General features: G+C 43.0%; 1 protein-coding gene across 1 annotated transcript; it reads left to right on the top strand.

Moving 5' to 3' along the window:
- Positions 1-1331: 1331 nt before the first annotated feature.
- LOC129815996 (twist-related protein 2-like) lies at positions 1332-2537 on the top strand. The gene has a single exon (XM_055870197.1). The coding sequence runs from the start codon at positions 1332-1334 to the stop codon at positions 1935-1937; it is 606 nt and encodes a 201-aa protein (XP_055726172.1). The 3' UTR covers positions 1938-2537.
- Positions 2538-14916: the final 12379 nt, after the last annotated feature.

Here is a 14916-nt window from a genome sequence, read left to right as displayed (position 1 = left end):
TGGATAATGCATAGAAATGGAATTGCTTAAATAAGGACATTCATTCTAGTTGTTCTATTTCTATGGGAAACCTGATTTGAAAAGTTATTCAAAAAATTCTTCATATGACATACTGTATGTTGAAAATACTATTTTCATTTACTAGGTTTTGTGACATATTTTCTATTTTTGTACTGAACAAAAGGCATATTCACAGTGGCAGTATTGTTTTAAGGTTTAAAGGAATAATCCCATTTCTATTTGGGTACTATTAAACAGAAATGTGGCATCACAATGTTTATTGTTTAAAGTGAAAATCTGTCTAATGTTAATCCACATGTTTTTTGCCCAGACTGGCTTGGAGGATTGACCCTTGGCGTGAGGGATGTGTCTTTATAGTGTCACGTGATAGATATTAAGGATGCCACAAATATTAGAGAGGTCACTTCTGACACAGTGAACTCACACTTGCTCTTTCTAATTTGAGAAATAATAAAAAATGTATTTTATAAGAAAAAGGAGTAGTACTTGAGATATCATGCATAAAAGGTTTTCATTGTAAACTTTTAGATATTACATCTACTTAATCTTGAACATACGAAGCACCTTAATTCAGTACTAATCCCCTCAATCAACGATCCCCTCAATGTTTTAATATCTTAGAAGTCAAAGTGCACAACAAACCTATGAGCCTCGAAGCATGTAATGAATTGATGAGAAGAGAGACAGACAGACAGACAAGCGGGTACGGGAGAATGACAGGAGTGCTCTGGCAGGAGAAATCTGGAACCTATAAAGACGCAGACAACTTCTGCAGCTTTTAGCAAGGCCTCTCGCAATTGGCTGAGAAGGCCACTTACCCCCTTCCCAGCCAAACACCAACCTCAAGCTCACTTCCTGCTTCCAAACCACACCCTAAGAAGCCGGTTCTGACCAATCGCAGCTGCCCGCAGGCCCCTCGTTTTCGCGGGGCGAGTATAAAAGCATGGGAGGTAGCACGGCGAAGTAGATGGTTTGTTGTTGTTCTACACACGGGTTGAGGAGATGGGAAACTGGAGGTGAGGAATTCACCACTGAGGCACAGGAAAGAGACAGAGCTTTCTGACTGACTGGGAGTAAAGCCAAAGCCTATGGATCTTCAACAGTTTGCAGTTTAGAAGCGTGAAGCGTATCACTCATCGTCCTTCACTAGAGGAAGAAGACGAAACTTCTAACCCTGTGTGTCTCTACCAGAACTTCCCACACGGCTGTCTGAAGAAGAGAAATAGAGGGAAAGAGAGAGAGGAACGAAGAGCAAAACCCAGCCTGCCTTGGAAAGGGAAGAAGGACGGTGTCCTGAGAGGGAGGTGGCTATGCGCGAGGAGGTTTCCTGCGCCAACTCCCCTGAAGGGGGGCTGGGGGCCAGCGAGGAGGAGCTGGAGAGGGGCTCCAAGAAGAGTGGGCCAACGGGGGGGCGAAAACGGGTGCCGTACCCCAAGAAGGACAGTTTGGGTCGGGCCGAGGAGAGGGCCGTGGTCAGCGGGAGCCCCAACTGCCTGGTTCCGTCGGGGCCAAAGCGGCAGAAGAAGCAACAGAGCTCCCCCACGTCGGTGGTGTGCGTGGCCCCATCCGTGCTGAGCTCCAGCGGCCTCGGCTTGGGCCCGGGCGGCGAGCCCTTCGAGGACCTGCACACGCAGCGAGTAATCGCCAACGTTCGCGAGCGCCAGCGCACGCAGTCGCTGAACGACGCCTTCGCCTCGCTGCGTAAGATCATCCCCACTCTGCCGTCCGACAAACTTAGCAAGATCCAGATCCTGAAACTGGCGTCACGCTACATCGACTTCCTGTACCAGGTGCTGCAGAGTGATGAGATGGACGCCAAGCTGGCTAGCTGCAACTACCTAGCCCACGAACGCCTCAGCTACGCCTTTTCCGTCTGGAGGATGGAGGGTGCCTGGGCAATGTCTGCCAGCCACTAGTGTCCCCTCTCCATCCTGCTCTGCCCGTCCTGCTCTGTCTTACCCATACTTTGTCTGCCCCTTCCTTCTTGTACTGCCTAACCCCACCATCCCTGGCCTCCCCTAACCCACTATCACTGTACCCCCTAACCCTACCTTCCCTGGCCTCCCCTAACCCACTATCTCTGTACCCCCTAACCCCACCATCCCTGTCCTCCCCTAACCCACTATCACTGTACCCCCTAACCCTACCTTCCCTGTCCTCCCCTAACCCACTATCTCTGTACCCCCTAACCCCACCATCCCTGTCCTCCCCTAACCCACTATCTCTGTACCCCCTAACCCTACCATCCCTGTCCTCCCCTAACCCACTATCTCTGTACCCCCTAACCCCACCATCCCTGTCCTCCCCTAACCCACTATCACTGTACCCCCTAACCCTACCTTCCCTGTCCTCCCCTAAACCACTATCTCTGTACCCCCTAACCCTACCTTCCCTGTCCTCCCCTAACCCACTATCTCTGTACCCCCTAACCCCACCATCCCTGTCCTCCCCTAACCCACTATCTCTGTACCCCCTAACCCCACCATCCCTGTCCTCCCCTAACCCACTATCTCTGTACCCCCTAACCCCACCATCCCTGTCCTCCCCTAACCCACTATCACTGTACCCCCTAACCATACCTTCCCTGTCCTCCACTAAACCACTATCTCTGTACCCCCTAACCCCACCATCCCTGTCCTCCCCTAACCCACTATCACTGTACCCCCTAACCCTACCTTCCCTGTCCTCCCCTAACCCACTATCTCTGTACCCCCTAACCCCACCATCCCTGTCCTCCCCTAACCCACTATCTCTGTACCCCCTAACCCCACCATCCCTGTCCTCCCCTAACCCACTATCACTGTACCCCCTAACCCTACCTTCCCTGTCCTCCCCTAAACCACTATCTCTGTACCCCCTAACCCCACCATCCACGGCCTCCCTTAAGCCACTATCTCTGGCCCTCCTTTAAGCCAAAACACAGTGTCACTGTTTCCTCCTAACCCACGACCTCCCTTTCGTCATTATTCTCTATTCTCTACTGTTCTTCAAACTGTTCTTTGCTTACCCTCCCATCTCATTCCCCTAATCGTCCACTGCCCCATCACTCACCTTACCCACTGCTCCATCACTCACCTTACCCACTGCTCCATCACTCACTTTAACCCCTGCTCCATCACTCACCTTACCCACTGCCCCATCACTCACCTTACCCACTGCCCCATCACTCACCTTATCCACTTCTCCATCACTCACCTTACCCACTGCTCCATCACTCACCTTACCCACTTCCCCATCACTCACTTTACCCACTGCTCCATCACTCACCTTACCCACTGCCCCATCACTCACCTTACCCACTGCCCCATCACTCACCTTACCCACTGCCCCATCACTCACCTTACCCACTGCCCCATCACTCACCTTACCCACTGCCCTATCACTCACCTTACCCACTGCCCCATCACTCAATTTAACCACTGCCCCATCACTCCCACTGTACCCGTTCACCCTTCGACCTTTGCCCCCCCCCAACCCCCCTTTCCACCTCAAATGCCCCTGTATGCCCCTTAACAATTTAGCCCCAACTCCACAACTCTACGGTACACCCATGCAGGTATGTTTAAAAACACACACACACACACACACACACACACACACACACACACACACACACACACACACACACACACACACACACACACACACACACACACACACACACACACACACACACACACTCGTAACTTAGCTCCATCGTTAAGGCGAAACCAGGCCCAGGCTAGCAACGCTAGTGACAAGGAAGTTGAAAGTATGGGGCGTCTTACTAAATATGTCATACTGATATACTGATATACTTGTATTATGGGAATGTTATCCAGAGCTTATTGGTATTATGGAAACACCATGTACTGCAAATATTTTTATTTTTACTTTGTTGGTTTGGTTGACTATGTAGTAATGCTTTACTTTTAAGTATTTATTTTATGAACGTGCGTGACAACAATGATGAGAACATGTGTTATAATTCACAGGTTAGAAAAGTGGAACCATCTGACATATCTGTGCATCAAACTAATGTAAATATGCATTTTCTAATTTAACTGATCAAAGTGACCCTCTAGGGTGATTGATGGGAGAACAAGCTAACCTGATTAAACCCAAACAAATGAGAATTTCCGACTCCGGAATGTTTAGAAAAGGGAGTTATTCTTGCTGTTCACCTTCTCTGTAAAATTCAGATATGATTTGCATCTTCCTTTAAGGAAATCTATTTTTATTTGTTGAAGTGGGAAAGAGTACGTGGTAGTGCAGGCTGTCTTTATTTCAATATGTCAACATGCATTATGCTATTAATAAATAGGAAAAGCCTATTCCCAATGGATCAGTAGGTAAACGTATTTGATAAATATCTGACTGTCACATGTCCACTGCCCATGTGCATGAGTGCATGTGCATCTCTGTATGTTTGTAACTATTGATGAACTATTTAAACAAAATATATTTTTCTGTAACATAATTAAAAGTAATAATATAGTTAAAACAGAACGATAAATTAGGAAATTGTAGTATTGTATAAAAGCCTAAATTACAAATAAAACATCTAGTAATGCGGAATCATAATTACAATATTCAATTTGATTTCATTTTTTACTTCAAACATATGGTGTGCAGTTTGACAATTTTGACAACAAACACTTTAATAGACTATTTTCATTTACATCAAATTAGTATAAAGATCCTGTCTTTTCATCAGAAGATGTATTATCAATCAAATTTCCTAACATAAAAAATTATGATCCAGTTACACTAATGTCGTATTTCATGAAAATATAATTTTAATGAAACGTACTGTTATATGTAGCGATCTAGTATAATCCTAAATCATTTGACAGTTTTAGGCAGAAATATTTAGCTATCGGTCGTGACGCACTGTGTAGATAAGAAAATAGAATGACTGACAATAGTTTGGAGTTCTACATAATATTTAAACCCAACCAGCCATAACCAATACCAGCAGCCCACTACCTGAAAATTGTCAAATTATTGTTATAGTGACAATATAACCGTTTAATTGTGGACTAATAATGTATTTAAAAAATGTTTTTAATGTTTGTAATATCATATTATATTTTCTAAAACGTTTTTAAGTACATCAATGAGTGATTCAATTTTTGCATGTAGTTTTACCATTGACTCTCTCTTAATAACAAACCTTTTATCCAGATCGTTATCTAACATACCTCAGGTAGACTAGACCAGAAACAGTTATGTTTTATTTCTCTAATGTTATCAGATACCGGGGTCCTGCACAGTTATATCAGGTACATCAGGTTAAATCAGGTTATATCAGGTATATCAGGTATATCAGGTATATCATGTATATCAGGTATATCAGGTACATCAGGTTAAATCAGGTTAAATCAGGTATATCAGGTACATCAGGTTATATCAGGTATATCATGTATATCAGGTACATCAGGTTAAATCAGGTTAAATCAGGTATATCAGGTACATCAGGTTATATCAGGTATATCAGGTATATCAGGTATATCAGGTATATCAGGTACATCAGGTTAAATCAGGTTATATCAGGTATATCAGGTATATCAGGTATATCAGGTATATCATGTATATCAGGTACATCGGGTTAAATCAGGTTAAATCAGGTATATCAGGTACATCAGGTTATATCAGGTATATCAGGTATATCAGGTATATCAGGTACATCAGGTTATATCAGGTATATCAGGTATATCAGGTATATCAGGTATATCAGGTACATCAGGTTATATCAGGTTATATCAGGTATATCAGGTATATCAGGTTATATCAGGTATATCAGGTATATCAGGTATGTCAGGTTATATCAGGTATATCAGGTACATCAAGTTATATCACATATCAGGTACACCAGGTTATATCAGGTTAAATCAGGTATATAAGGTATATCAGGTTATATCAGGTATATCAGGTTATATCAGGTATATCAGGTTATATCAGGTTATATCAGGTATATCAGGTTATATCAGGTATATCAGGTTATATCAGGTTATATCAGGTATATCAGGTACATCAGGTTATATCAGGTATATCAGGTACATCAGGGTATATCAGGTATATCAGGTATATCAGGTTATATCAGGTATATCAGGTTATATCAGGTTAAATCAGGTATATCAGGTACATCAGGTTATATCAGGTATATCAGGTATATCAGGTACATCAGGTTATATCAGGTATATCAGGTATATCAGGTATATCAGGTATATCAGGTATATCAGGTTATATCAGGTTATATCAGGTTATATCAGGTATATCAGGTTATATCAGGTATATCAGGTATATCAGGTATATCAGGTATATCAGTTATATCAGGTATATCAGGTTATATCGGGTATATCAGGTTATATCAGGTATATCAGGTATATCAGGTACATCAGGTTATATCAGGTATATCAGGTTATATCAGGTATATCAGGTATATCAGGTACATCAGGTTATATCAGGTATATCAGGTTATATTTACAATTGGCTCATTCATCCCCCTCCTCTCCCCTGTAACTATTCCCCAGGTCGTTGCTGCAAATGAGAACGTGTTCTCAGTCAACTTACCTGGTAAAATAACGGTAAAATAAAAAATAAATAAATAAAAAATATCGGGTATATCAGGCGAAAAAAGAGAGGGATAGAGAAAAAGCAGCCCTGCCTCCCTCCCTGCCTCACTCACTCCCTCTCTCCTCTCCCCTGCAGCCTTGCCCTTTCTCCTCAGGATCTTGTATCCAGTGTCATCTAATCAGGGCCTGCCGAGGCCCAGACAAGCAGGAACCTTTAGATTGGAAACAGTTGTGAGGCATTAGGAAGGTGTGTGTGCCAGGGGAGAGTTTGATGGTGCGTGTGTGTGAGTGAGCCGTTGTATATGTGTGTGTGCTTGTTTATGTGAAGTTCTTATGCGTTCGTATCACTGTGTGTAGCCTATGCACTGGCATGTGTATATTTGTGTGTTTACGTGTGTGTGTGTGTGCGTGTGTGCGTGTGTGCGTGCGTGCGTGCGTGCATGCGTGTGTGTGTGTGTACATCCATGTGTGTGTGTGTGTGTGTACATCCATGTGTGTGTATGCCATTTCTAGCTTTTGTTATCTGCCTTTCCTCTCAGTCTCTTGAAAAAAAACAAGTAAACTTGGCAGAATTAGCGGCCACTCTTCTGAATTACAGATAAGAACCTGAAAGAAAAGCTTTTATTGAAAGATAAAAGATGAGTGTGAGCTAACTGAAAGTGTGAGTGTGAGCTAACTGAAAAGGCCATCAAAGAGAACCAGGAAGACAGGATTAAAAGCGAGAGGTAGGAAAGAACGAGGCGCCAAAGAAAGGACGATGAGGTGTAGGGAGCAGAGGCTATCCGTCATAATGAGGTATTTCTAATGTTTTGAACAATCACACAAACTCACACATTTTCAGTAGAAATACTAACAAAGTTATACAAACATAACATAAAAAATTCAAATAAAATGTGTACACACATGTACAAATGCCCATACATAAAACACACTAAAAGACAATCACACACACTCACACAAAAATGTTGAGTAGAACACACACACGTGCACCCACACACGTAAACACACTAGTAGTGCTGTCTCCTGGTATTCCCTTTACATTACTATAACATCCTCAGCAGCATCAAAAGCCAGACTTTGAAGGTTCCACCACTGTGGTTGGAAACCCAAACTCTATATGTGGATGCGTCTATCCTTGAAGAGAAGCATAGTCATTACATCCTGTTCTGCTTCCTAACGTTATCCACTGTACTGTTCTGCTTCCTAACGTTATCCACTGTACTGTTCTGCTTCCTAACGTTATCCACTGTACTGTTCTGCTTCCTAACGTTATCCACTGAACTTTTCTGCTTCCTAACGTTATCCACTGTACTGTTCTGCTTCCTAACGTTATCCATTGAACTGTTCTGCTTCCTAACGTTATCCACTGTACTGTTCTGCTTCCTAACGTTATCCACTGAATTGTTCTGCTTCCTAAAGTTATCCACTGTACTGTTCTGCTTCCTAACGTTATCCACTGAACTGTTCTGCTTCCTAACGTTATCCACTGAACTGTTCTGCTTCCTAACGTTATCCACTGAACTGTTCTGCTTCCTAACGTTATCCACTGAACTGTTCTGCTTCCTAACGTTATCCACTGAACTGTTCTGCTTCCTAACGTTATCCACTGAACTGTTCTGCTTCCTAACGTTATCCACTGTACTGTTCTGCTTCCTAACGTTATCCACTGAACTGTTCTGCTTCCTAACGTTATCCACTGTACTGTTCTGCTTCCTAACGTTATCCACTGAACTGTTCTGCTTCCTAACGTTATCCACTGTACTGTTCTGCTTCCTAACGTTATCCACTGTACTGTTCTGCTTCCTAACGTTATCCACTGAACTTTTCTGCTTCCTAACGTTATCCACTGTACTGTTCTGCTTCCTAACGTTATCCACTGTACTGTTCTGCTTCCTAACGTTATCCACTGTACTGTTCTGCTTCCTAACGTTATCCACTGAACTGTTCTGCTTCCTAACGTTATCCACTGTACTGTTCTGCATCCTAACGTTATCCACTGAACTGTTCTGCTTCCTAACGTTATCCACTGTACTGTTCTGCTTCCTAACGTTATCCACTGAATTGTTCTGCTTCCTAAAGTTATCCACTGTACTGTTCTGCTTCCTAACGTTATCCACTGAACTGTTCTGCTTCCTAACGTTATCCACTGTACTGTTCTGCTTCCTACCATTATCCACTGAACTGTTCTGCTTCCTAACGTTATCCACTGAACTATTCTGCTTCCTAACGTTATCCACTGTACTGTTCTGCTTCCTAACGTTATCCACTGTACTGTTCTGCTTCCTAACGTTATCCACTGTACTGTTCTGCTTCCTAACGTTATCCACTGAACTGTTCTGCTTCCTAACGTTATCCACTGAACTGTTCTGCTTCCTAACGTTATCCACTGAACTGTTCTGCTTCCTAACGTTATCCACTGTACTGTTCTGCTTCCTAACGTTATCCACTGAACTGTTCTGCTTCCTAACGTTATTCACTGAACTGTTCTGCTTCCTAACGTTATCCACTGAACTGTTCTGCTTCCTAACGTTATCCACTGTACTGTTCTGCTTCCTAACGTTATCCACTGTACTGTTCTGCTTCCTAACGTTATCCACTGAACTGTTCTGCTTCCTAACGTTATCCAATGAACTGTTCTGCTTCCTAACGTTATCTACTGAACTGTTCTGCTTCCTAACGTTATCCACTGTACTGTTCTGCTTCCTAACGTTATTCACTGAACTGTTCTGCTTCCTAACTTTATCCACTGAACTGTTCTGCTTCCTAACGTTATCCACTGAACTGTTCTGCTTCCTAACGTTATCCACTGTACTGTTCTGCTTCCTAACGTTATCCACTGAACTGTTCTGCTTCCTAACGTTATCCACTGAACTTTTCTGCTTCCTAACGTTATCCACTGTACTGTTCTGCTTCCTAACGTTATCCACTGAACTGTTCTGCTTCCTAACGTTATCCACTGTACTGTTCTGCTTCCTAACGTTATCCACTGAATTGTTCTGCTTCCTAAAGTTATCCACTGTACTGTTCTGCTTCCTAACGTTATCCACTGAACTGTTCTGCTTCCTAACGTTATCCACTGTACTGTTCTGCTTCCTAACGTTATCCACTGAACTGTTCTGCTTCCTAACGTTATCCACTGTACTGTTCTGCTTCCTAACGTTATCCACTGTACTGTTCTGCTTCCTAACGTTATCCACTGTACTGTTCTGCTTCCTAACGTTATCCACTGAACTGTTCTGCTTCCTAACGTTATCCACTGAACTGTTCTGCTTCCTAACGTTATCCACTGAACTGTTCTGCTTCCTAACGTTATCCACTGTACTGTTCTGCTTCCTAACGTTATCCACTGAACTGTTCTGCTTCCTAACGTTATCCACTGTACTGTTCTGCTTCCTAACGTTATCCACTGTACTGTTCTGCTTCCTAACGTTATTCACTGTAATGTTCTGCTTCCTAACGTTATCCACTGTACTGTTCTGCTTCCTAACGTTATCCACTGAACTGTTCTGCTTCCTAACGTTATCCACTGTACTGTTCTGCATCCTAACGTTATCCACTGAACTGTTCTGCTTCCTAACGTTATCCACTGTACTGTTCTGCTTCCTAACGTTATCCACTGAATTGTTCTGCTTCCTAAAGTTATCCACTGTACTGTTCTGCTTCCTAACGTTATCCACTGAACTGTTCTGCTTCCTAACGTTATCCACTGTACTGTTCTGCTTCCTACCATTATCCACTGAACTGTTCTGCTTCCTAACGTTATCCACTGAACTATTCTGCTTCCTAACGTTATCCACTGTACTGTTCTGCTTCCTAACGTTATCCACTGTACTGTTCTGCTTCCTAACGTTATCCACTGTACTGTTCTGCTTCCTAACGTTATCCACTGAACTGTTCTGCTTCCTAACGTTATCCACTGAACTGTTCTGCTTCCTAACGTTATCCACTGAACTGTTCTGCTTCCTAACGTTATCCACTGTACTGTTCTGCTTCCTAACGTTATCCACTGAACTGTTCTGCTTCCTAACGTTATTCACTGAACTGTTCTGCTTCCTAACGTTATCCACTGAACTGTTCTGCTTCCTAACGTTATCCACTGTACTGTTCTGCTTCCTAACGTTATCCACTGTACTGTTCTGCTTCCTAACGTTATCCACTGAACTGTTCTGCTTCCTAACGTTATCCAATGAACTGTTCTGCTTCCTAACGTTATCTACTGAACTGTTCTGCTTCCTAACGTTATCCACTGTACTGTTCTGCTTCCTAACGTTATTCACTGAACTGTTCTGCTTCCTAACTTTATCCACTGAACTGTTCTGCTTCCTAACGTTATCCACTGAACTGTTCTGCTTCCTAACGTTATCCACTGTACTGTTCTGCTTCCTAACGTTATCCACTGAACTGTTCTGCTTCCTAACGTTATCCACTGAACTTTTCTGCTTCCTAACGTTATCCACTGTACTGTTCTGCTTCCTAACGTTATCCACTGAACTGTTCTGCTTCCTAACGTTATCCACTGTACTGTTCTGCTTCCTAACGTTATCCACTGAATTGTTCTGCTTCCTAAAGTTATCCACTGTACTGTTCTGCTTCCTAACGTTATCCACTGAACTGTTCTGCTTCCTAACGTTATCCACTGTACTGTTCTGCTTCCTAACGTTATCCACTGAACTGTTCTGCTTCCTAACGTTATCCACTGTACTGTTCTGCTTCCTAACGTTATCCACTGTACTGTTCTGCTTCCTAACGTTATCCACTGTACTGTTCTGCTTCCTAACGTTATCCACTGAACTGTTCTGCTTCCTAACGTTATCCACTGAACTGTTCTGCTTCCTAACGTTATCCACTGAACTGTTCTGCTTCCTAACGTTATCCACTGTACTGTTCTGCTTCCTAACGTTATCCACTGAACTGTTCTGCTTCCTAACGTTATCCACTGTACTGTTCTGCTTCCTAACGTTATCCACTGTACTGTTCTGCTTCCTAACGTTATTCACTGTAATGTTCTGCTTCCTAACGTTATCCACTGTACTGTTCTGCTTCCTAACGTTATCCACTGAACTGTTCTGCTTCCTAACGTTATCCACTGTACTGTTCTGCATCCTAACGTTATCCACTGAACTGTTCTGCTTCCTAACGTTATCCACTGAACTGTTCTGCTTCCTAACGTTATCCACTGTACTGTTCTGCTTCCTAACGTTATCCACTGTACTGTTCTAATTCCTAACGTTATCCACTGTACTGTTCTGCTTCCTAACGTTATCCACTGTACTGTTCTGCTTCCTAATGTTATCCACTGAACTGTTCTGCTTCCTAACGTTATCCACTGTACTGTTCTGCATCCTAACGTTATCCACTGAACTGTTCTGCTTCCTAACGTTATCCACTGAACTGTTCTGCTTCCTAACGTTATCCACTAAACTGTTCTGCTTCCTAACGTTATCCACTGAACTGTCCTGCTTCCTAACGTTATCCACTGAACTGTTCTGCTTCCTAACGTTATCCACTGAACTGTTCTGCTTCCTAACGTTATCCACTGAACTGTTCTGCTTCCTAACGTTATCCACTGTACTGTTCTGCTTCCTAACGTTATCCACTGTACTGTTCTGCTTCCTAACGTTATCCACTGAACTGTTCTGCTTCCTAACTTTATCCACTGAACTGTTCTGCTTCCTAACGTTATCCACTGAACTGTTCTGCTTCCTAACGTTATCCACTGTACTGTTCTGCTTCCTAACGTTATCCACTGTACTGTTCTGCTTCCTAACGTTATCCACTGTACTGTTCTGCTTCCTAACGTTATCCACTGAACTGTTCTGCTTCCTAACGTTATCCACTGAACTGTTCTGCTTCCTAACGTTATCCACTGAACTGTTCTGCTTCCTAACGTTATCCACTGAACTGTTCTGCTTCCTAACGTTATCCACTGAACTGTTCTGCTTCCTAACGTTATCCACTGTACTGTTCTGCTTCCTAACGTTATCCACTGAACTGTTCTGCTTCCTAACGTTATCCACTGTACTGTTCTGCTTCCTAACGTTATCCACTGAACTGTTCTGCTTCCTAACGTTATCCACTGTACTGTTCTACTTCCTAACGTTATCCACTGTACTGTTCTGCTTCCTAACGTTATCCACTGAACTTTTCTGCTTCCTAACGTTATCCACTGTACTGTTCTGCTTACTAACGTTATCCACTGAACTGTTCTGCTTCCTAACGTTATCCACTGAACTGTTCTGCTTCCTAACGTTATCCACTGAATTGTTCTGCTTCCTAAAGTTATCCACTGTACTGTTCTGCTTCCTAACGTTATCCACTGAACTGTTCTGCTTCCTAACGTTATCCACTGTACTGTTCTGCTTCCTAACTTTATCCACTGAACTGTTCTGCTTCCTAACGTTATCCACTGTACTGTTCTGCTTCCTAACGTTATCCACTGTACTGTTCTGCTTCCTAACGTTATCCACTGTACTGTTCTGCTTCCTAACGTTATCCACTAAACTGTTCTGCTTCCTAACGTTATCCACTGTACTGTTCTGCATCCTAACGTTATCCACTGAACTGTTCTGCTTCCTAACGTTATCCACTGAACTGTTCTGCTTCCTAACGTTATCCACTGAACTGTCCTGCTTCCTAACGTTATCCACTGAACTGTTCTGCTTCCTAACGTTATCCACTGAACTGTTCTGCTTCCTAACGTTATCCACTGTACTGTTCTGCTTCCTAACGTTATCCACTGAACTTTTCTGCTTCCTAACGTTATCCACTGAACTGTTCTGCTTCCTAACGTTATCCACTGTACTGTTCTGCTTCCTAACGTTATCCACTGTACTGTTCTGCTTCCTAACGTTATCCACTGTACTGTTCTGCTTCCTAACGTTATCCACTGAACTGTTCTGCTTCCTAACGTTATCCACTGTACTGTTCTGCTTCCTAACGTTATCCACTGAACTGTTCTGCTTCCTAACGTTATCCACTGTACTGTTCTGCTTCCTAACGTTATCCACTGTACTGTTCTGCTTCCTAACGTTATCCACTGTACTGTTCTGCTTCCTATCGTTATCCACTGTACTGTTCTGCTTCCTAACGTTATCCACTGTACTGTTCTGCTTCCTAACGTTATCCACTGAACTGTTCTGCTTCCTAACGTTATCCACTGTACTGTTCTGCATCCTAACGTTATCCACTGAACTGTTCTGCTTCCTAACGTTATCCACTGAACTGTTCTGCTTCCTAACGTTATCCACTGAACTGTTCTGCTTCCTAACGTTATCCACTGAACTGTCCTGCTTCCTAACGTTATCCACTGAACTGTTCTGCTTCCTAACGTTATCCACTGAACTGTTCTGCTTCCTAACGTTATCCACTGAACTGTTCTGTTTCCTAACGTTATCCACTGAACTGTTCTGCTTCCTAACGTTATCCACTGTACTGTTCTGCTTCCTAACGTTATCCACTGTACTGTTCTGCTTCCTAACGTTATCCACTGAACTGTTCTGCTTCCTAACGTTATCCACTGAACTGTTCTGCTTCCTAACGTTATCCACTGAACTGTTCTGCTTCCTAACGTTATCCACTGAACTGTTCTGCTTCCTAACGTTATCCACTGTACTGTTCTGCTTCCTAACGTTATCCACTGTACTGTTCTGCTTCCTAACGTTATCCACTGTACTGTTCTGCTTCCTAACGTTATCCACTGTACTGTTCTGCTTCCTAACGTTATCCACTGTACTGTTCTGCTTCCTAACGTTATCCACTGAACTGTTCTGCTTCCTAACGTTATCCACTGAACTGCTCTGCTTCCTAACGTTATCCACTGTACTGTTCTGCTTCCTAACTTTATCCACTGAACTGTTCTGCTTCCTAACGTTATCCACTGTACTGTTCTGCTTCCTAACGTTATCCACTGTACTGTTCTGCTTCCTAACGTTATCCACTGTACTGTTCTGCTTCCTAACGTTATCCACTGTACTGTTCTGCTTCCTAACGTTATCCACTGAACTGTTCTGCTTCCTAACGTTATCCACTGTACTGTTCTGCTTCCTAACGTTATCCACTGTACTGTTCTGCTTCCTAACGTTATCCACTGAACTGTTCTGCTTCCTAACGTTATCCACTGTACTGTTCTGCATCCTAACGTTATCCACTGAACTGTTCTGCTTCCTAACGTTATCCACTGTACTGTTCTGCTTCCTAACGTTATCCACTGAACTGTTCTGCTTCCTAACGTTATCCACTGTACTGTTCTGCTTCCTAACGTTATCCACTGTACTGTTCTGCTCCCTAACGTTATCCACTGTACTGTTCTGCTTCCTAACGTTATCCACTGTACTGTTCT

Source organism: Salvelinus fontinalis, chromosome 18 (genome assembly GCF_029448725.1).
Source record: "Salvelinus fontinalis isolate EN_2023a chromosome 18, ASM2944872v1, whole genome shotgun sequence".
NCBI classification, from domain to species: Eukaryota; Metazoa; Chordata; class Actinopteri; order Salmoniformes; family Salmonidae; genus Salvelinus; species Salvelinus fontinalis.
Note: the sequence above shows the minus strand (reverse complement) of the source record. Positions and strands in the feature narration are given on the sequence as shown.